This window comes from Pelodiscus sinensis, unplaced genomic scaffold (genome assembly GCF_049634645.1).
Source record: "Pelodiscus sinensis isolate JC-2024 unplaced genomic scaffold, ASM4963464v1 ctg182, whole genome shotgun sequence".
Lineage (NCBI taxonomy): Eukaryota > Metazoa > Chordata > Testudines > Trionychidae > Pelodiscus > Pelodiscus sinensis.
The window spans coordinates 79,554-99,929 of NW_027465826.1; the positions used below are offsets into that span (position 1 = coordinate 79,554).

A 20,376-nucleotide genomic window follows, 5' to 3' on the forward strand; every position below is an offset into this window, starting at 1 on the left:
GCGAGCGGGGAGCAGGCCGGAGCAGGCAGGGAAGCGAGCGGGGAGCAGGCCGGAGCAGGCAGGGAAGCGAGCGGGGAGCAGGCGGGGAAGCGAGCGGGGAGCAGGCTGGAGCAGGCAGGGAAGCGAGCGGGGAGCAGGCGGGGAAGCGAGCTGGGAGCAGGCAGGGAATCGAGCGGGGGAGCAGGCCGGAGCAGGCGGGGAAGCGAGCGGGAGCAGGCAGGGAATCAAGCGGGGGAGCAGGCCGGAGCAGGCGGGGAAGCGAGCGGGGAGCAGGCGGGGAAGCGAGCGGGGAGCAGGCCGGAGCAGGCAGGGAAGCGAGCGGGGAGCAGGCCGGAGCAGGCAGGGAAGCGAGCGGGGAGCAGGCGGGGAAGCGAGCGGGGAGCAGGCTGGAGCAGGCAGGGAAGCGAGCGGGGAGCAGGCGGGGAAGCGAGCTGGGAGCAGGCAGGGAATCGAGCGGGGGAGCAGGCCGGAGCAGGCGGGGAAGCGAGCGGGAGCAGGCAGGGAATCAAGCGGGGGAGCAGGCCGGAGCAGGCGGGGAAGCGAGCGGGGAGCAGGCGGGGAGCAGGCGGGGAAGCGAGCGGGGAGCAGGCGGGCAGCAGGGCGGGAGCGAGCCCCTTGCTAGGGAGCCGGTCTCGGACGGAAGAGTCCCAGAAGGTGCCAGCCCCCACCACTGGTCCCCGTGCGCCCGCCTTGGCCTGACGCGCCGCCCCCGCAGGCGAGAGCGTGGAGGAGAACGCCAACGTGGTGGTGCGCTTGCTGATCCGGCGGCCCGAGTGCTTCGGGCCGGCCCTGCGCGGGGAGGGCGGCAGCGGGCTGCTGGCTGCCATCGAGGAGGCCATCAAGATCTCGGAGGACCCGGCCCGGGATGGCCCCACGGTCAAGAAGGACCGGCGGCGGGAGCTGTGCGTGTGGGCGCGGTGCACGTGGGCCGGGGTGGTGGTGCGCACCGTGCCGCGTGGGTGCATGCACGGGGGCGGACGCCATGTGTTCTGAGAGGGGTGTTGGTGCGCGGGGCGTTTGCACACGCACACGCGCTTCGTCATGTGCACTGCGTGTGCGTGGGGCACACCCAGGCAGTGTGTGCGAGCACATGGGCCACGCGTGTGCACCTGTGCCAGGGTGCGTGTGCACGGGCTGAGTGGGCCCTCCCCTCGCCCAACACATTTGCCAGGCACCAGGACGGACGCCCTGCCCCGGAGCCAGAGCCCCCGGTCCCTGCGTGCTGCCCTGCTCAGCGCCGTGCGAGATCCACCAGTGCTTTTCACGCTCGCACCAATGCCCCACACGCTGCCCTCCCCCACAGCCCCCTAAGTCACCCACCTGCGTGTTCCCTCCCCCGTGTGCCAGGCCCGCGCCCACCCTCCCTGCCTGGCTGGGGGCCGCAGGATCCCGCCCCTCACTCGCGCTCTCTGCGCCCCACAGGTTCGGGGGGGAGGAGGTGCACGAGGAGAACCGGGTGCACCTGGGCAACGCCATCATGTCCTTCTACGCGGCGCTGATCGACCTGCTGGGGCGCTGCGCCCCCGAGATGCACGTAAGGGCCGGGCGGGGGGGGGAGGGCGGGGGGGGCCACGGCCGGCGGGTGACACCTGCGCTCTCCCTGCAGCTGATTCAGGCCGGGAAGGGGGAGGCGCTGCGGATCCGGGCCATCCTGCGCTCCCTGGTGCCCCTGGACGACCTGGTCGGCGTCATCAGCCTCCCGCTGCAAATCCCAGCCTTCGGCAAGGGTACGAGCCGGCCTTCCCCGGGGGGCTGGGCAGGGGGGCCGGGGCCTTCCCCGGGGGCCGGGGCCTTCCCTGGGGGCTGGGCAGGGGGACCGGGGCCTTCCCCGGGGGGCTGGTCGGGGGGCAGGGGCCTTCCCCAGGGGGCTGTGCGGGGGGGCTGGGGCCAGGACCTTCCCTGGGGGGCTGGTCAGGGGGGCCGGGGCCTTCCCCGGGGGCTGGGGCCTTCCCTGGGGGCTGGGGCCTTCCCTGGGGGGCTGGGCGGGGGGCCCGGGGCCTTCCCCAGGGGGCTGGTCAGGGAGGCTGGGGCCGGGACCTTCCCTGGGGGCTGGTCGGAGGCCCGGGGCCGGGGCCTTCCCCGGGGGGCTGGGTGGGGGTCCCGGGGCCTTCCCCGGGGGGCTGGTCAGGGGGGCCGGGGCCTTCTCCAGGGGGCTGGGTGGGGGGCCAGGGGGCTGGCTGTCTCTGGGGCGGGAACGGGACGTGGGGCGCTGGCTCCCTTCCGGCTGGGGGGGCCCGGCCTGATGGCTCAGGGATTCTCGGGGTCCCGGCCCGACGGGGGGCCCTGGCGGAGCAGCTGCGACCCGTCCGTGCGCCCGCAGACGGGACCGTGGTGGAGCCGCGCATGTCGGCCGGCTTCGCGCCGGATCACAAGGCGCCCATGGTGCTGTTCCTGGACCGTGTCTACGGCATCGAGAGCCAGGACTTCCTGCTGCACGTGCTGGAGGTCGGCTTCCTGCCCGACATGCGGGCTGCCGCCTCGCTCGACACCGTGAGTGGGGCAGGCCGTGGGGCGGCCGGCGGGGATCCCCTGGGGGCTGGGCCGTGGGGCGGCCGGCGGGGATCCCCTGGGGGCTGGGCCGTGGGGCGGATCTCCCCGCAGTGGGGCAGGGCCGTGGGGCAGTTGGCCGGGATTTGCCTGGACACTGGGCCGTGGGGTGGGCGGCCGGGATCCCCCTGGCCGTGGGGCGGGCGGCTGGCTAGGCAGGGCCGTGGGGCGGGCGGCCGGGATCTCCTGGGGGCTGGGCCGTGGGGCAGAGCTGTGGGGTGGCCAGGCCGTGGGCCCAGGGGGCCGGGATCCCCCCGCCGATGCCCCCCCCGCGCTGCCACCTGCCCCCCCAGGCGGCGTTCAGCACCACGGAGATGGCGCTGGCGCTGAACCGGTACCTGTGCTGCGCCGTGCTGCCCCTGGTCACCAAGTGCGCGCCCCTCTTCGCGGGCACCGAGCACCGCGCCATCATGGTGGACTCCATGCTGCACACCGTGTACCGGCTGTCCCGCGGGCGCGCCCTCACCAAGGCCCAGCGCGACGTCATCGAGGAGTGCCTCATGGCGCTGTGCCGGTACGAGCCCCACCCTCCCTGGGGCGCCTGCAGCTGTCAGGCCTCCTGCCCCCAGGGCCTCTGGCCCCCCAGGCCTCCCTGCCCCCCAGGGCCTCTGGCCCCCCAGGGCTCCCTGCCCCCCAGGGCCTCCTGCCCCCCAAGGCCTCCCTGCCCCCCAGGGCCTCCCGGCCTCCCTGCCCCCCAGGGCCTCCTGCCCCCAGGGCCTCCCTGCCCCCCAGAACCTCCTGTGCCCCAAAGCCTCCTGCCCCCCAGAGCCTCCCTGCCCCCCAGGGCCTCCAGCCCCCCAAGGCTTTCCTGCCCCCCAGGGCCTCCTGCCCCCCAAGGCCTTCCTGCCCCCCAGGGCCTCCCGGCCTCCCTGCCCCCCAGGGCCTCCTGTCCCCCAAAGCCTCCTGCCCCCCAGGGCCTCCCTGCCCCCCAGAATCTCCTGCCTCCCAGGGCATCTGCCCCCAGCCGCTGCTCCACCCCGCCCTGAAGCCTCACTGTCCTTGTCCCGCGAAGCCCTGTGTGGCGGCGCGTGGGGGTCCCGCCTCCTGCACCCCGTAGTGGCCCGGACAGACTCCCCCAGCCGGTAGAACAGGGGGGTTTAGCGCTTCTCTGGGATGCAGCCCAGCACAGATGGGATCTGGTTCCAGGGCCGGCCTAGGATGCCTCAGGCCCCTGGAGATGGGGGAGCCTGGGCCCCTAAACCCCAGCCCCTTCCCCATGATTCCAGACAGAAAACTCCAAATTTCCTCCAGCCCTGCCCCCGCAGCCCGGGCTCACTCCGCCCCCCTGCCGTGTCCCTCTCCCTGGGAGATATGGTGGGACAGGCTGAGGGCCCCTTGCACAGTGACTCCTGCCCTGTCCTGCCACCCGCGGGGGTCACACAGCCCACCGCCCAGCACAGCAACCCGCCAGGTCCCACACTACATCCCGCCATTTGCCTGGGGAAACCCTGCAGCGGGGGGTTCCACAGGTTCACGACCTCTCCCCCGGTGTCCCGGCAGCCTGCTGTGAGCCGCCCTCTCCCCCCAGGTACATCCGTCCCTCCATGCTGCAGCACCTGCTGCGCCGGCTGGTCTTCGACGTGCCCATCCTCAACGAGTTTGCCAAGATGCCCCTGAAGGTGAGGGCAGGGGAGGCGCCGCGGCCGTGGCTGGGCTTGCTCAGGTGGAGAACACCAGGCGGGGGCCACGGCCAGGGCGGTAGGACCGGGTGTAGTGCAGCAGCGGCTGTACCCTCGCGGGGCCGGCTGGACCCTGGCACCCCCCTCGCGGGGCCGGCTGGGCTGTGGGGCCCTGGCACCCCCCTCGCGGGGCCGGCTGGACCCTGGCACCCCCCTCGCGGGGCCGGCTGGGCTGTGGGGCCCTGGCACCCCCCTCGCGGGGCCGGCTGGGCTGTGGGGCCCTGGCACCCCCCTCGCGGGGCCGGCTGGACCCTGGCACCCCCCTCGCGGGGCCGGCTGGGCTGTGGGGCCCTGGCACCCCCCTCGCGGGGCCGGCTGGACCCTGGCACCCCCCTCGCGGGGCCGGCTGGGCTGTCTGGCCCTGGCACCCCCCTCGCGGGGCCGGCTGGGCTGTGGGGCCCTGGCACCCCCCTCGCGGGGCCAGCTGGACCCTGGCACCCCCCTCGCGGGGCCGGCTGGACCCTGGCACCCCCCTCGCGGGGCCGGCTGGACCCTGGCACCCCCCTCGTGGGGCCAGCTGGGCTGTGGGGCCCTGGCACCCCCCTCGCCGGCTGGGCAGTGGGGCACTGGCACCCCCTTCGCGGGGCACAGCCGGCCGGCTAACAGTGCAGCCGCCCTATAGTCCGTGGGGCACGAGCCGGCGCTGGCTCTGGGGGGTCTCCCAGCGCGGTGGCTGCCCCGGGCTGGTGCTGGCAGAGGGCAGGGGGCTGCCCTCCCCCGGTGACTGTGCCCCCCAGCTCCTGACCAACCACTACGAGCGGTGCTGGAAGTACTACTGCCTGCCCACCGGCTGGGCCAGCTACGGCGTCAGCTCCGAGGAGGAGTTACACCTCACCCGCAAGCTCTTCTGGGGCATCTTCGACTCCCTGGCTCACAAGGTGGGGGCAGCGCGGGGGCAGCTGTGAGTGGGGGGGCAGGCCGGGGGAGGGGTGATCGGAGCAGGAAGGGGAGGGAGGCTGGGGGCAGGCGGGGGGAGGGGCAGGCCGGGGGAGGGGCGACCGGGGCAGGAAGGGGAGGGAGGCTGGGGGCAGGCGGGGGGAGGTGCTGACACCCCCCCCCCACAGAAGTTCGACGCGGAGCTGTACAAGCTGGCCATGCCCTGCCTCTGCGCCATCGCTGGGGCCCTGCCCCCCGACTACGTGGACGCCAGCTACTCCTCCAAGACGGAGAAGAAGGCCTCCGTGGACGCCGAGGGCAACTTCGACCCCCGGCCCGTCGAGACCCTCAAGTGAGGAGCCCCCCGACCCCTGCCCCCCATCCCGCCCCCCCGACCTCCAGACCCCCCCATCCCCAGGCCCCCCATCCCTATCCCCCCCAACCCCTTCCTTCCCACTCCTCGTCCCCAGGCCCCCCGACCCCTGCCCCCCATCCCGCCCCCCCGACCCCTGCCTTCCCACTCCTCGTCCCCAGGCCCCCCGACTCCTGCCCCCCATCCCGCCCCCCCGACCTCCATCCCCCCCCATCCCCAGGCCCCCCATCCCCATCCCCCCCAACCCCTGCCTTCCCACTCCTCGTCCCCAGCCCCCCCTCCTGACCTCGGTCCCCCCTCCTCATCCCCAGACCCCCCCCGACCTCTGCTCCCCCTCCTCATCCCCAGACCCCCCCCGACCTCTGCTCCCCCTCCTCATCCCCAGCCCCCCTGACCTCCAGACCCCCCCACATCCCCAGCCCCCCCAACCTCGGCCTCCCCCTCCTGACCCCAGCCCCCCAGTGCGCATCTGCCCTTGGAGCTCCGGGGTCCTGGCCCAGCGCCCTGCGGAGCGGCTCCCCCTTGGGGGGACCAAACAGTCTGGCCCCCAGTGCCCGAGAGGGGCCCCAGCTGCAGCTGCGCCCCCCCCTGAGCGCTGCTCCCCCCACAGCGTCATCATCCCTGAGAAGCTGGACACCTTCATCAACAAGTACGCCGAGCACACGCACGAGAAGTGGGCCTTCGACAAGGTACGGCCCCCCGGCCCTGCTCCCCTCCCCCGCCGGCCCCCCGGCCCTGCTCCCCTCCCCCGCCGGCCCCCCGGCGCTGCTCCCCACCCCGCCGGCCCCCCGGCACTGCTCCCCTCCCCCGCCGGCCCCCTCTGGTGCTGCTCCCCTCCCCCTCCAGCCCCCCGGCGCTGCTCCCCTCCCCCTCCAGGCCGTGACCTGGGACCCTCTGTGACGGCGCATTGGGGTTCCCCCGTCTCCTGCACCCCCGCAATGGCCCGGACAGACTCCCCCAGCCAGTAGAACAGGGGAGTTTATTGCCTTTCCAGGATACAGCCCAGCACAGATGGGATCTGGTTCCAGGGCAGGCCTAGGATGCCTCAGCCCCCTGGAGATGGGGGAGCCTGGGCCCCTAAACCCCAGCCCCTTGCTGAGGCTGCTTCCTGCATGCTCCCAGCCAGAAACCCAGCTCCCTCTCCTCCAGCCCTGCCCCCAGCCCGGCCGGCGTTTCCCTCCCTGCGGGTAGCTGGTCCGCCAGGTTTGGAGCCCCCCTTGCATAATGACTCGCCCCCGCCCTGCTGGGCCGTGCTGCAGCCAGCAGAGGTCGCCCACAGCCCACCCCAGCGCAGCAACCAGCAGGGCCCCCCCCATCACACCTCCCTCCCCCCCATCACACCTCCCTCGGCAGATCCAGAACAACTGGACCTTCGGGGAGACGATCGACGAGGAGGCCAAGACGCACCCCATGCTGCGCCCCTACAAGACCTTCTCCGAAAAGGTACCCCCGGCCGTGGTTCCCCCCCCCCCGCCCCACTGAGACGGGGGAGATCTCGGCCCCCAGCCCCAAGGGGGCCCCGTCTGGCTCCCCCCGAACCCGCCTGGCTTGGCCCGCAGGACAAGGAGATCTACCGCTGGCCCATCAAGGAGTCCCTCAAAGCCATGATGGCCTGGGAGTGGACGGTGGAGAAGCCCGGCGAGGGCGAGGAGGAGAAGAGCGAGAAGAAGAAGACGCGGAAGATCTCGCAGTCGGCCCAAGTGAGGCAGCGCCGCTTGTGGGGGCTCAGGGTCCTGTCCCTGTTCGGGGGGGCAGTGGGGGCTAGTGGTCAGAGCGGGGGCAGGGAGCCGGGTTCTGTCCCTGTTCGGGGGGGCAGTGGGGACTAGTGGTCAGAGCGGGGGCAGGGAGCCGGGTTCTGTCTCTGTTCGGGGAGGCAGTGGGGGCTAGTGGTCAGAGCGGGGGCAGGGAGCCGGGTTCTGTCCCTGTTCGGGGGGGCAGTGGGGGCTAGTGGTCAGAGCGGGGGCAGGGAGCCGGGTTCTGTCCCTGTTCGGGGGGGCAGTGGGGACTAGTGGTCAGAGCGGGGGCGGGGAGCCGGGTTCTGTCCCTGTTCGGGGGGGCAGTGGGGACTAGTGGTCAGAGCGGGGGCAGGGAGCCGGGTTCTGTCTCTGTTCGGGGAGGCAGTGGGGGCTAGTGGTCAGAGCGGGGGCGGGGAGCCGGGTTCTGTCCCTGTTCGGGGGGGCAGTGGGGGCTAGTGGTCAGAGCGGGGGCGGGGAGCCCGGACACCTGGGTCAGTCCCTGTTCGGGGGGGCAGTGGGGGCTAGTGGTCAGAGCGGGGGCGGGGAGCCCGGACACCTGGGTCTGTCCCTGTTCGGGGAGGCAGTGGGGGCTAGTGGTCAGAGCGGGGGCGGGGAGCCCGGACACCTGGGTCTGTCCCTGTTCGGGGGGGCAGTGGGGGCTAGTGGTCAGAGCGGGGGCGGGGAGCCCGGACACCTGGGTCAGTCCCTGTTCGGGGGGGCAGTGGGGGCTAGTGGTCAGAGCGGGGGCGGGGAGCCCGGACACCTGGGTCTGTCCCTGTTCGGGGAGGCAGTGGGGGCTAGTGGTCAGAGCAGGGGCGGGGAGCCGGGTTCTGTCCCTGTTCGGGGGGGCAGTGGGGGCTAGTGGTCAGAGCGGGGGCGGGGAGCCCGGACACCTGGGTCTGTCCCTGTTCGGGGAGGCAGTGGGGGCTAGTGGTCAGAGCGGGGGCGGGGAGCCGGGTTCTGTCCCTGTTCGGGGGGGCAGTGGGGGCTAGTGGTCAGAGCGGGGGCGGGGAACCCGGACACCTGGGTCTGTCCCTGTTCGGGGGGGCAGTGGGGGCTAGTGGTCAGAGCGGGGGTGGGGAGCCCGGACACCTGGGTCTGTCCCTGTTCGGGGGGGCAGTGGGGGCTAGTGGTCAGAGCGGGGGCGGGGAACCCGGACACCTGGGTCTGTCCCTGTTCGGGGGGGCAGTGGGGGCTAGTGGTCAGAGCGGGGGCGGGGAGCCGGGTTCTGTCCCTGTTCGGGGGGGCAGTGGGGGCTAGTGGTCAGAGCGGGGGGCGGGGAGCCCGGACACCTGGGTCCCTTCAGCGGTGCCCTTGGGAGCCGGCTCCGTGGTGGGGGGAGGGGGGACCGGCCCACCCACCCAGCAGGACGAGCGGCCCATGGGCTGGGTTTATGGGGGGCTCTGCCCTGAGGGCCGCCCCTCTCGCCCTGTGGGAGCCAGGCGTCGGCACAGGCTCGGCGCTGGGAATCGCAGGCACTCCCTGCCGGCCGGTGGGAGCAGTAGAGGGGCCATGACACATGGGGGTGGCCAGGGTGGAGCTGCGATTGGGCAGGAGGGACGTGGGGCAGGTTGTTACAAACTGCCGGGGGGGGCACACGGCCCCACTGAACTCTAGCCCCTCCCCCAGGCGACCTACGACCCCAGTCACGGCTACAACCCCCAGCCCGTCGACCTGTCGCTGGTGACGCTGTCCCGGGAGCTGCAGGTGAGACGGTCGCCCGGGGCCGGGGGGCTGCTTGGCTGGGCACGGCTGGGGCGCCCCACAGGCCCCGAGGGGATGACGTGCCCCCCTCTGCCCGCAGGCCATGGCGGAGCAGCTGGCTGAGAACTATCACAACACCTGGGGGCGTAAGAAGAAGCAGGAGCTGGAGGCTAAAGGCGAGTGTGTGTCCTCCTGCCCCAGGCTGTCCGTGCGTCCGTCCTGCCCCGGGCTGTCCGTGCGTCCGTCCTGCCCCGGGCTGTCCGTGTGTCCGTCCTGCCCCGGGCTGTCCGTGCGTCTGTCCTGCCCCGGGCTGTCCGTGCGTCCGTCCTGCCCCGGGCTGTCCGTGCGTCCGTCCTGCCCCGGGCTGTCCGTGTGTCCGTCCTGCCCCGGGCTGTCCGTGCGTCTGTCCTGCCCCGGGCTGTCCGTGCGTCCATCCTCGGAGCCCCAGGCTGTCCACGCGTCCGTCCTGCCCCGGGCTGTCCGTGCGTCCGTCCTGCCCCGGGCTGTCCGTGTGTCCATCCTCGGAGCCCCAGGCTGTCCACGCGTCCGTCCTGCCCCGGGCTGTCCGTGTGTCCGTCCTGCCCCAGGCTGTCCGTGTGTCCGTCCTCGGAGCCCCAGGCTGTCCATGCATCCGTCCTGCCCCGGGCTGTCCGTGTGTCCGTCCTGCCCCGGGCTGTCCGTATGTCCGTCCTCGGAGCCCCAGGCTGTCCATGCGTCCGTCCTGCCCCGGGCTGTCCGTGTGTCCGTCCTGCCCCGGGCTGTCCGTGTGTCCGTCCTGCCCCGGGCTGTCCGTGCGTCCGTCCTGCCCCGGGCTGTCCGTGCGTCCGTCCTGCCCCGGGCTGTCCGTGCGTCCGTCCTGCCCCGGGCTGTCCGTGCGTCCGTCCTGCCCCGGGCTGTCCGTGTGTCCGTCCTGCCCCGGGCTGTCCGTGCGTCCATCCTCGGAGCCCCAGGCTGTCCACGCGTCCGTCCTGCCCCGGGCTGTCCGTGCGTCCGTCCTGCCCCGGGCTGTCCGTGTGTCCATCCTCGGAGCCCCAGGATGTCCACGCGTCCGTCCTGCCCCGGGCTGTCCGTGTGTCCGTCCTGCCCCAGGCTGTCCGTGTGTCCGTCCTCGGAGCCCCAGGCTGTCCATGCATCCGTCCTGCCCCGGGCTGTCCGTGTGTCCGTCCTGCCCCGGGCTGTCCGTATGTCCGTCCTCGGAGCCCCAGGCTGTCCATGCGTCCGTCCTGCCCCGGGCTGTCCGTGTGTCCGTCCTCGGAGCCCCGGGGCTGCCGGCTCAGCCTCTATATCATATCGGGGGCCTGGCTGAGCAGGGGCGGGCTGGGTAGCCCTGGGGGGCCTGGCTGGGTGTGGGTTGGGTGGGCGGCAGGGGGCTGGGTAGCCTGGGGGGGTGCTGGCCAAGTAGCCCAGGGGGGCTGGGTAGTCCGGGGGGGCTGAGTAGCCCAGGGGGGACTGGGCAGGGGGCTGGTGGCTGGGTGGGGGGCTGGCTAGCCCAGGGGGGTTGGCCAGATGGGGGGCTGGGTAGCCCGGGGGGGCTGAGCAGGGGGCTGGGTAGTCCGGGGGGGGCTGGGTAGCCTGGGGGACTGGCCAGGCGGGGGGCCGGCTGACCCCTCTCTCCGCAGGGGGCGGCTCCCACCCACTGCTGGTGCCCTACGACACGCTGACGGCCAAGGAGAAGGCCCGGGACCGCGAGAAGGCGCAGGAGCTGCTGAAGTTCCTGCAGATGAACGGCTACGCGGTGACCAGGTGGGGCGTGGGGCCAGCCCTCCCCGTGGCTCCCGCAGTCCCCCCGACCGGGCTCGCCCCCGAGGGGCTCACCCCGAGTCCTGTGCCCTGGGACAGGACTGTCCTCCCTGACCCCACCCGTCTGTTCCCTCCTGCAGCCTCTCCCTCTGTGCCACCCTGGGGGGGGTCCCCGTCCCTGTGCCACCCTGGGGGGTCCTGGTCCCTGTGCCATCCTGGGGGGGGGTGGATCCCTGTCCCTGTGCACCCCAGGGGGGTCCCTGTCCCACTCTGGGGGGTCTCTGTCCCTGTGCCACCCTGGGGGGTCCTGGTCCCTGTGCCATCCTGGGGGGGGGGCTCTGTCCCTGTGCCACCCTGGGGGGTCCTGGTCCCTGTGCCATCCTGGGGGGTTCTCTGTCCCTGTGCCACCCTGGGGGGTCCTGGTCCCTGTGCCATCCTGGGGGGGGTCCCTGTCCCTGTGCACCCCAGGGGGGTCCCTGTCCCTGTGCACCCCAGACCAGGGGGGTCCCTGTCCCACTCTGGGGGGTCCTGATCCCTGTGCCACCCTGGGGGGGGGTCCCTGTCCCTGTGCACCCGGGGGGGGTCCCTGTCCCTGTGCACCCCGGGGGGGTCCCTGTCCCTGTGCACCCTGGGGGGGTGGCTGGGGAGACAGAGCCCCAACCCTGCTCTCCCCAGGGGCCTGAAGGACATGGAGCTGGACTCCTCGTCCATCGAGAAGCGCTTTGCCTACGGCTTCCTGCAGCAGCTGCTCAAGTGGATGGACGTCTCGCAGGAGTTCATCGCCCACCTGGGTAGGGCCCCCCGCGGCCGGGGGGGCACATCCGGGGATCGGTGGAAGGGCCGGGAGCAGAGGCGTCTGGGTTCTGGGCCAGCAGTGGGGTCTAGGGGTTAGAGCAGGGGAGAACACCTGGGTTCTGGGCCGGCAGTGGGGTCTAGGGGTTAGAGCAGGGGAGAACACCTGGGTTCTGGGCCGGCAGTGGGGTCTAGGGGTTAGAGCAGGGGAGAACACCTGGGTTCTGGGCCGGCAGTGGGGTCTAGGGGTTAGAGCAGGGGAGAACACCGGGTTCTGGGCCGGCAGTGGGGTCTAGGGGTTAGAGCAGGGGAGAACACCTGGGTTCTGGGCCGGCAGTGGGGTCTAGGGGTTAGAGCAGGGGAGAACACCGGGTTCTGGGCCGGCAGTGGGGTCTAGGGGTTAGAGCAGGGGAGAACACCTGGGTTCTGGGCCGGCAGTGGGGTCTAGAGGTTAGAGCAGGGGAGAACACCTGGGTTCTGGGCCGGCAGTGGGGTCTAGGGGTTAGAGCAGGGGAGAACACCTGGGTTCTGGGCCGGCAGTGGGGTCTAGGGGTTAGAGCAGGGGAGAACACCTGGGTTCTGGGCCGGCAGTGGGGTCTAGGGGTTAGAGCAGGGGAGAACACCTGGGTTCTGGGCCGGCAGTGGGGTCTAGGGGTTAGAGCAGGGGAGAACACCTGGGTTCTGGGCCGGCAGTGGGGTCTAGGGGTTAGAGCAGGGGAGAACACCGGGTTCTGGGCCGGCAGTGGGGTCTAGGGGTTAGAGCAGGGGAGAACACCTGGGTTCTGGGCCGGCAGTGGGGTCTAGGGGTTAGAGCAGGGGAGAACACCTGGGTTCTGGGCCGGCAGTGGGGTCTAGGGGTTAGATCAGGGGAGAACACCGGGTTCTGGGCCGGCAGTGGGGTCTAGGGGTTAGAGCAGGGGAGAACACCTGGGTTCTGGGCCGGCAGTGGGGTCTAGGGGTTAGAGCAGGGGAGAACACCGGGTTCTGGGCCGGCAGTGGGGTCTAGGGGTTAGAGCAGGGGAGAACACCTGGGTTCTGGGCCGGCAGTGGGGTCTAGGGGTTAGAGCAGGGGAGAACACCGGGTTCTGGGCCGGCAGTGGGGTCTAGGGGTTAGAGCAGGGGAGAACACCGGGTTCTGGGCCGGCAGTGGGGTCTAGGGGTTAGAGCAGGGGAGAACACCTGGGGGCTTGGAGACGTCAGGGGCCGGTTGCCTCAACGTGTTCCTGGCGGCGGCTCCCCAGGGCCCGGAGGGGGCGCGGCCCCCGGGAACTCACGCGCGCTCTCCCCGCAGAGGCCGTGGTGAGCAGCGGGCGGGTAGAGAAGTCGCCCCACGAGCAGGAGATCAAGTTCTTTGCCAAGGTCAGTGTGTCGCTCTGCGCCCAGCGAGCCGGCGGCCCGGGGAGGAGCCGCAGAACCTGCACCGGCTCTTCTGAGCCACGCCGGGGCGCTAGAGCCGGCTGGATGTCACGGCTTGGGAGCGCCGGACAGGCTGCCCGGGGTGTGCCCGCCCGGCCCTGGGGCGCTGGCCCCGCCCATGGGTCTAAGCCCCGCCCAGCCCTGGGGCCCTGGCCCCGCCCATGGGTCTAAGCCCCGCCCAGCCCTGGGGCGCTGGCCCCGCCCATGGGTCTGAGCCCTGCCCGGCCCTGGGGCGCTGGCCCCGCCCATGGGTCTGAGCCCCGCCCGGCCCTGGGGCGCTGGCCCCGCCCATGGGTCTGAGCCCCGCCCGGCCCTGGGGCGCTGGCCCCGCCCATGGGTCTGAGCCCCGCCCGGCCCTGGGGCGCTGGCCCCGCCCATGGGTCTGAGCCCCGCCCGGCCCTGGGGCGCTGGCCCCGCCCATGGGTCTGAGCCCCGCCCGGCCCTGGGGCGCTGGCCCCGCCCATGGGTCTGAGCCCTGCCCGGCCCTGGGGCGCTGGCCCCGCCCATGGGTCTGAGCCCCGCCCGGCCCTGGGGCGCTGGCCCCGCCCATGGGTCTGAGCCCCGCCTGGCCCTGGGGCGCTGGCCCCGCCCATGGGTCTGAGCCCCGCCTGGCCCTGGGGCGCTGGCCCCGCCCATGGGTCTGAGCCCCGCCCGGCTCTGGGGCGCTGGCCCCGCCCATGGGTCTGAGCCCCACCCGGCCCTGGGGCGCTGGCCCCGCCCATGGGTCTGAGCCCCGCCCGGCTCTGGGGCCCTGGCCCCGCCCATGGGTCTGAGCCCCGCCCGGCTCTGGGGCCCTGGCCCCGCCCATGGGTCTGAGCCCCACCCGGCCCTGGGGCGCTGGCCCCGCCCATGGGTCTGAGCCCTGCCCGGCCCTGGGGCGCTGGCCCCGCCCATGGGTCTGAGCCCCGCCCGGCCCTGGGGCGCTGGCCCCGCCCATGGGTCTGAGCCCCGCCTGGCCCTGGGGCGCTGGCCCCGCCCATGGGTCTGAGCCCCGCCCGGCTCTGGGGCGCTGGCCCCGCCCATGGGTCTGAGCCCCGCCCGGCCCTGGGGCCCTGGCCCCGCCCATGGGTCTGAGCCCCGCCCGGCCCTGGGGCCCTGGCCCCGCCCATGGGTCTGAGCCCCGCCCGGCCCTGGGGCACTGGCGGGGCTTTGGCATGGAGCTGGGAAGCTGGGGCAGGCGGGTGCCGTGGGTCTCCGGTGCGAGGGGCGTGGGGGGCGGCGCTGGAACACGGAGCCAGGCAGCCGGGATCCCCTCCCCCTCCCGCCCCATCTCCGAACCTCCCTCGTTAACCGCGGCTCCCTGCCCCTCAGATCCTGCTGCCCCTCATCAACCAGTACTTCCACAACCACTGCCTCTACTTCCTCTCCACGCCCGCCAAGGTGCTGGGCAGCGGGGGCCACGCCTCCAACAAGGAGAAGGAGATGATCACCGGGTGAGTGGGGCCGGCCCCGGGCGTCTGGCCAGACTCCCCCCAGCTGCAGGCCAGCCCCCCGCCTCCTCTGCGTGGTGACTGGGCATTGCCGGTGTGGGGCATTGCCGGTGCCCCTCACTCCCCCCCCAGGCCTGCCGGTGCCCCACGGCCCCTGCCCCCCCAGCCCTGCCGGTGCCCCTCACTCCCCCCCCAGGCCTGCCGGTGCCCCACGGCCCCTGCCCCCCCAGACCTGCCGGTGCCCCTCACTCCCCCCCCAGGCCTGCCGGTGCCCCACGGCCCCTGCCCCCCCAGCCCTGCCGGTGCCCCTCACCCCCCCCCCCCAGGCCTGCCGGTGCCCCTCACTCCCCCCCAGACCTGCCGGTGCCCCTCACTCCCCCCCCAGCCCTGCCGGTGCCCCACGGCCCCTGCCCCCCCAGCCCTGCCGGTGCCCCTCACCCCCCCCCCCAGGCCTGCCGGTGCCCCTCACTCCCCCCCCAGACCTGCCGGTGCCCCTCACCCCCCCCCCCCAGGCCTGCCGGTGCCCCTCACTCCCCCCCCAGACCTGCCGGTGCCCCTCACCCCCCCCCCCAGGCCTGCCGGTGCCCCTCACTCCCCCTCCCAGGCCTGCCGGTGCCCCACGGCCCCTGCCCCCCCAGCCCTGCCGGTGCCCCTCACTCCCCCCCGCAGCCCCTGCCGGCCTGGCCCTGGGGTGCCGCTCACACAGTGCCCCAGTGCTGTGAGTGAGGGGGCCCCCACCCACCCACCCTCCCTGCTTTCTGCCCCTTCTCTGCAGTGTCTCTCTCTTTCACTCTTTCCTCTCTCCCCCTCTCTCCCTCCAGCCTGTTCTGCAAGCTTGCCGCCCTGGTCAGGCACCGGGTCTCTCTCTTCGGTAAGGGCCCCTGCCGTGGGGCTGGGCTGGGGGCTGGGGGGAGCCAAAGCCCATGTCGGGCACCTGAGACCCCTCCCAGACTGCCCTGGGCTCCCCCCAGCCCTCGTCTCCCTGCCCCCTAAGCGTGTCTCTGCCCCCTCCTTCCCTGCCCCCTAAGCCGTGTCTCTGCCCCCTCCTTCCCCTGCCCCCTAAGCCGTGTCTCTGCCCCCCTCCTTCTCCTGCCCCCCTCCTTCTCCTGCCCCCTAAGCCGTGTCTCTGCCCCCTTCCGTCCCTGCCCCCTAAGCCGTGTCTCTGCCCCCTTCCGTCCCTGCCCCCAGGCTGTTACCCTGCCCCCCCTTCCCTGCCCCCTAAGCCGTGTCTCTGCCCCCCTCCTTCCCTGCCCCCTAAGCCGTGTCTCTGCCCCCTTCTGTCCCTGCCCCCTAAGCCGTGTCTCTGCCCCCCCTTCCCTGCCCCCTAAGCCGTGTCTCTGGCCCCCTCCTTCCCTGCCCCCTAAGCCGTGTCTCTGCCTCCCTCCTTCCCTGCCCCCTAAGCCGTGTCTCTGCCCCCCTCCTTCCCTGCCCCCTAAGCCGTGTCTCTGCCCCCCTCCTTCCCTGCCCCCTAAGCCGTGTCTCTGCCCCCCCTTCCCTGCCCCCTAAGCCGTGTCTCTGCCCCCCTCCTTCCCTGCCCCCTAAGCTGTGTCTCTGCCCCCTCTTCCCTGCCCCCTAAGCCGTGTCTCTGCCCCCCCCCTTCCCTGCCCCCTAAGCCGTGTCTCGGCCTGTGAGGGCGGCGGGACCCCCGGCCCTGCCCCCGGCCCAGCCAGGCCCTAGAGCAGGGTTATTGCTGCTCAGAGGTGCAGCCCCGGGAGCCAGGGCAGAGCCTTCGTCCTCCTGGGGGGAGGGGCTCACAGGCCCCTGACCCCCCTGCCCCTCCCCCCAGAACCCCCTTTGCTCACACCCCTCCCCCGGCCATGCTTGGCCACGTGCCCCCCCCCAGGCAGTGCTACAGACACCGGCCAGCAGGGGTCACCCCCGGCCCCCCCAGCTCCCGCGAGTGCCCAGCAGAGCGGGCCCCGGGCCCCCTGCACCACGCTGCCCCCCAGGCTGTTCCCTGCCCCGCCCCCCGTCTGCCAGGGCCCAGCCCTGCGGCTCAGCAGGCCCCCGGGTGCCTGAGCGGGTCCCTCCCCCCAGGCACGGACGCGACGGCCGTGGTGAACTGCCTGCACATCCTGGCTCGCTCGCTGGACGCCAGGTGAGCCGCTCGGGTGAGGCGGAGGGGGAGGGAGCTAAGCAAGTGGGGGAGAACTAGGGACCCCTCACCCAGCACGGGCCACGGCCCCTTTCGGTGGGGTGGAGGCAGGTTACACGGGGACCCGCCCGGTGGCGCTGCGGCTGGCTCTGGGGAGGCGCGGGGCTGGCTGTACAGGGACCCGCCCGGTGGCGCTGCGGCTGGCTCTGGGGAGGCGCGGGGCTGGCTGTACAGGGACCCGCCCGGTGGCGCTGCGGCTGGCTCTGGGGAGGCGCGGGGCTGGCTGTACAGGGACCCGCCAGGTGGCGCTGCGGCTGGCTCTGGGGAGGGACGGGGCTGGCTGTACAGGGACCCGCCAGGTGGCGCTGAGGCTGGCTCTGGGGAGGCGCGGGGCTGGCTGTACAGGGACCCCGCCCGGTGGCGCTGCGGCTGGCTCTGGGGAGGCGCGGGGCTGGCTGTACAGGGACCTGCCCGGTGGCGCTGCGGCTGGCTCTGGGGAGGGACGGGGCTGGCTGTACAGGGACCCGCCAGGTGGCGCTGAGGCTGGCTCTGGGGAGGCGCGGGGCTGGCTGTACAGGGACCCGCCAGGTGGCGCTGAGGCTGGCTCTGGGGAGGCGCGGGGCTGGCTGTACAGGGACCCCGCCCGGTGGCGCTGCGGCTGGCTCTGGGGAGGCGCGGGGCTGGCTGTACAGGGACCCGCCGGGTGGCGCTGAGGCTGGCTCTGGGGAGGCGCGGGGCTGGCTGTACGGGGACCCGCCTGGTGGCGCTGCGGCTGGCTCTGGGGAGGCGCGGGGCTGGCTGTACGGGGACCCGCCGGGTGGCGCTGAGGCTGGCTCTGGGGAGGCGTGGGGCTGGCTGTACGGGGACCCGCCGGGTGGCGCTGCGGCTGGCTCTGGGGAGGCGCGGGGCTGGCTGTACAGGGACCCGCCCGGTGGCGCTGCGGCTGGCTCTGGGGAGGCGCGGGGCTGGCTGTACAGGGACCCGCCCGGTGGCGCTGCGGCTGGCTCTGGGGAGGCGCGGGGCTGGCTGTACAGGGACCCGCCCGGTGGCGCTGCGGCTGGCTCTGGGGAGGCGCGGGGCTGGCTGTACAGGGACCCCGCCCGGTGGCGCTGCGGCTGGCTCTGGGGAGGCGCAGGGCTGGCTGTACGGGGACCCGCCTGGTGGCGCTGCGGCTGGCTCTGGGGAGGCGCGGGGCTGGCTGTACGGGGACCCGCCCAGTGGCGCTGCGGCTGGCTCTGGGGAGGCGCGGGGCTGGCTGTACAGGGACCCGCCGGGTGGCGCTGCGGCTGGCTCTGGGGAGGCGCGGGGCTGGCTGTACGGGGACCCGCCCGGTGGCGCTGCGGCTGGCTCTGGGGAGGCGCGGGGCTGGCTGTACAGGGACCCGCCGGGTGGCGCTGAGGCTGGCTCTGGGGAGGCGCGGGGCTGGCTGTACAGGGACCCGCCCGGTGGCGCTGCGGCTGGCTCTGGGGAGGCGCGGGGCTGGCTGTACGGGGACCCGCCTGGTGGCGCTGCGGCTGGCTCTGGGGAGGCGCGGGGCTGGCTGTACAGGGACCCGCCCGGTAGCGCTGCGGCTGGCTCTGGGGAGGCGCGGGGCTGGCTGTACAGGGACCCCGCCCGGTGGCGCTGCGGCTGGCTCTGGGGAGGCGCGGGGCTGGCTGTACAGGGACCCGCCGGGTGGCGCTGCGGCTGGCTCTGGGGAGGCGCGGGGCTGGCTGTACGGGGACCCGCCTGGTGGCGCTGCGGCTGGCTCTGGGGAGGCGCGGGGCTGGCTGTACAGGGACCCGCCGGGTGGCGCTGAGGCTGGCTCTGGGGAGGCGCGGGGCTGGCTGTACAGGGACCCGCCCGGTGGCGCTGCGGCTGGCTCTGGGGAGGCGCGGGGCTGGCTGTACAGGGACCCGCCCGGTGGCGCTGAGGCTGGCTCTGGGGAGGCGCGGGGCTGGCTGTACAGGGACCCGCCTGGTGGCGCTGCGGCTGGCTCTGGGGAGGCGCGGGGCTGGCTGTACAGGGACCCGCCCGGTGGCGCTGAGGCTGGCTCTGGGGAGGCGCGGGGCTGGCTGTACAGGGACCCGCCCGGTGGCGCTGAGGCTGGCTCTGGGGAGGGGCGGGGCTGGCTGTACAGGGACCCGCCGGGTGGCGCTGCGGCTGGCTCTGGGGAGGCGCGGGGCTGGCTGTACAGGGACCCCGCCCGGTGGCGCTGAGGCTGGCTCTGGGGAGGCGCGGGGCTGGCTGTACAGGGACCCGCCGGGTGGCGCTGCGGCTGGCTCTGGGGAGGCGCGGGGCTGGCTGTACAGGGACCCGCCGGGTGGCGCTGCGGCTGGCACTGGGGAGGCGCGGGGCTGGCTGTACAGGGACCCGCCGGGTGGCGCTGCGGCTGGCTCTGGGGAGGCGCGGGGCTGGCTGTACAGGGACCCGCCGGGTGGCGCTGCGGCTGGCTCTGGGGAGGCGCGGGGCTGGCTGTACAGGGACCCGCCGGGTGGCGCTGCGGCTGGCTCTGGGGAGGCGCGGGGCTGGCTGTACAGGGACCCGCCGGGTGGCGCTGCGGCTGGCTCTGGGGAGGGGCGGGGCTGGCTGTACAGGGACCCGCCCGGTGGCGCTGCGGCTGGCTCTGGGGAGGGGCGGGGCTGGCTGTACAGGGACCCGCCGGGTGGCGCTGCGGCTGGCTCTGGGGAGGCGCGGGTCTGGCTGTACAGGGACCCGCCGGGTGGAGATGTGGCCGGTTCTGGGAAGGGGCGGGTCTGGCTGTACAGGGACCCGCCCGGTGGCGCTGCGGCTGGCTCTGGGGAGGCGCGGGGCTGGCTGTACAGGGACCCGCCCGGTGGCGCTGCGGCTGGCTCTGGGGAGGCGCGGGGCTGGCTGTACGGGGACCCGCCTGGTGGCGCTGCGGCTGGCTCTGTGGAGGCGCGGGGCTGGCTGTACAGGGACCCGCCCGGTGGCGCTGCGGCTGGCTCTGGGGAGGCGCGGGGCTGGCTGTACGGGGACCCGCCAGGTGGCGCTGAGGCTGGCTCTGGGGAGGCGCGGGGCTGGCTGTACAGGGACCCGCCCGGTGGCGCTGCGGCTGGCTCTGGGGAGGCGCGGGGCTGGCTGTACAGGGACCCCGCCCGGTGGCGCTGCGGCTGGCTCTGGGGAGGCGCGGGGCTGGCTGTACAGGGACCCGCCTGGTGGCGCTGTGGCTGGCTCTGGGGAGGCGCGGGGCTGGCTGTACAGGGACCCGCCGGGTGGCGCTGAGGCTGGCTCTGGGGAGGCGCGGGGCTGGCTGTACAGGGACCCGCCCGGTGGCGCTGCGGCTGGCTCTGGGGAGGCGCGGGGCTGGCTGTACGGGGACCCGCCTGGTGGCGCTGCGGCTGGCTCTGGGGAGGCGCGGGGCTGGCTGTACAGGGACCCGCCGGGTGGCGCTGAGGCTGGCTCTGGGGAGGCGCGGGGCTGGCTGTACAGGGACCCGCCCGGTGGCGCTGCGGCTGGCTCTGGGGAGGCGCGGCAGCCGCCAGTGCCCAGGGCTGAGCCGTTCCCGCGGCAGGACGGTGATGAAGTCGGGGCCGGAGATCGTGAAGGCCGGGCTGCGCTCGTTCTTCGAGAGCGCCTCGGAGGACATCGAGAAGATGGTGGAGAACCTGAAGCTGGGGAAGGTGTCTCAGTCGCGCACCCAGGTGAAGGGGGTGGCGCAGAACATCAGCTACACCACCGTGGCCCTGCTGCCCGTGCTCACCTCCCTCTTCGAGCACCTGGCCCAGCACCGCTTCGGGGACGACGTCATCCGTAAGGGCCGGGCCGGGGGAGGGGCTCCGGGGGGGGGGGGGGGCAGCCCAGGTCCTGCTCTGCCCACGTGACTGGCCCCCCTGGGAGCCCCCCTGCTTCAGGACCGCGGTTTCCAGGAGGAATCCCTGGCAAGGGCCAGGCAAGACGGCTGCTGCTGCCCCAGGCGGGGTGCACTGGGGGGTTCCGGGGGGTCCCTCCAGCCCAGGGCAGGGGATTGCGGGGGAAACGACACCCG

The 20,376-nt window shown here is 74.1% G+C and overlaps 1 protein-coding gene across 1 annotated transcript in view; it reads left to right on the forward strand.

The window, feature by feature from the left end:
• Positions 1 to 20,376, forward strand: part of RYR1 (ryanodine receptor 1) — a gene marked incomplete at its 3' end in the record, with an annotated part of 133,229 nt that overhangs the window by 59,769 nt on the left and 53,084 nt on the right. The window contains 20 exon segments of the mRNA XM_075914612.1: positions 716 to 902; positions 1,423 to 1,534; positions 1,607 to 1,727; positions 2,321 to 2,490; positions 2,841 to 3,061; positions 4,076 to 4,166; positions 4,964 to 5,104; positions 5,291 to 5,454; positions 6,086 to 6,164; positions 6,829 to 6,918; positions 7,035 to 7,175; positions 8,841 to 8,918; positions 9,016 to 9,091; positions 10,535 to 10,658; positions 11,331 to 11,446; positions 12,739 to 12,806; positions 14,175 to 14,296; positions 15,115 to 15,164; positions 16,331 to 16,391; positions 19,903 to 20,141. Of these exon segments, the coding sequence (XP_075770727.1) occupies positions 716 to 902; positions 1,423 to 1,534; positions 1,607 to 1,727; positions 2,321 to 2,490; positions 2,841 to 3,061; positions 4,076 to 4,166; positions 4,964 to 5,104; positions 5,291 to 5,454; positions 6,086 to 6,164; positions 6,829 to 6,918; positions 7,035 to 7,175; positions 8,841 to 8,918; positions 9,016 to 9,091; positions 10,535 to 10,658; positions 11,331 to 11,446; positions 12,739 to 12,806; positions 14,175 to 14,296; positions 15,115 to 15,164; positions 16,331 to 16,391; positions 19,903 to 20,141 (2,451 nt within the window).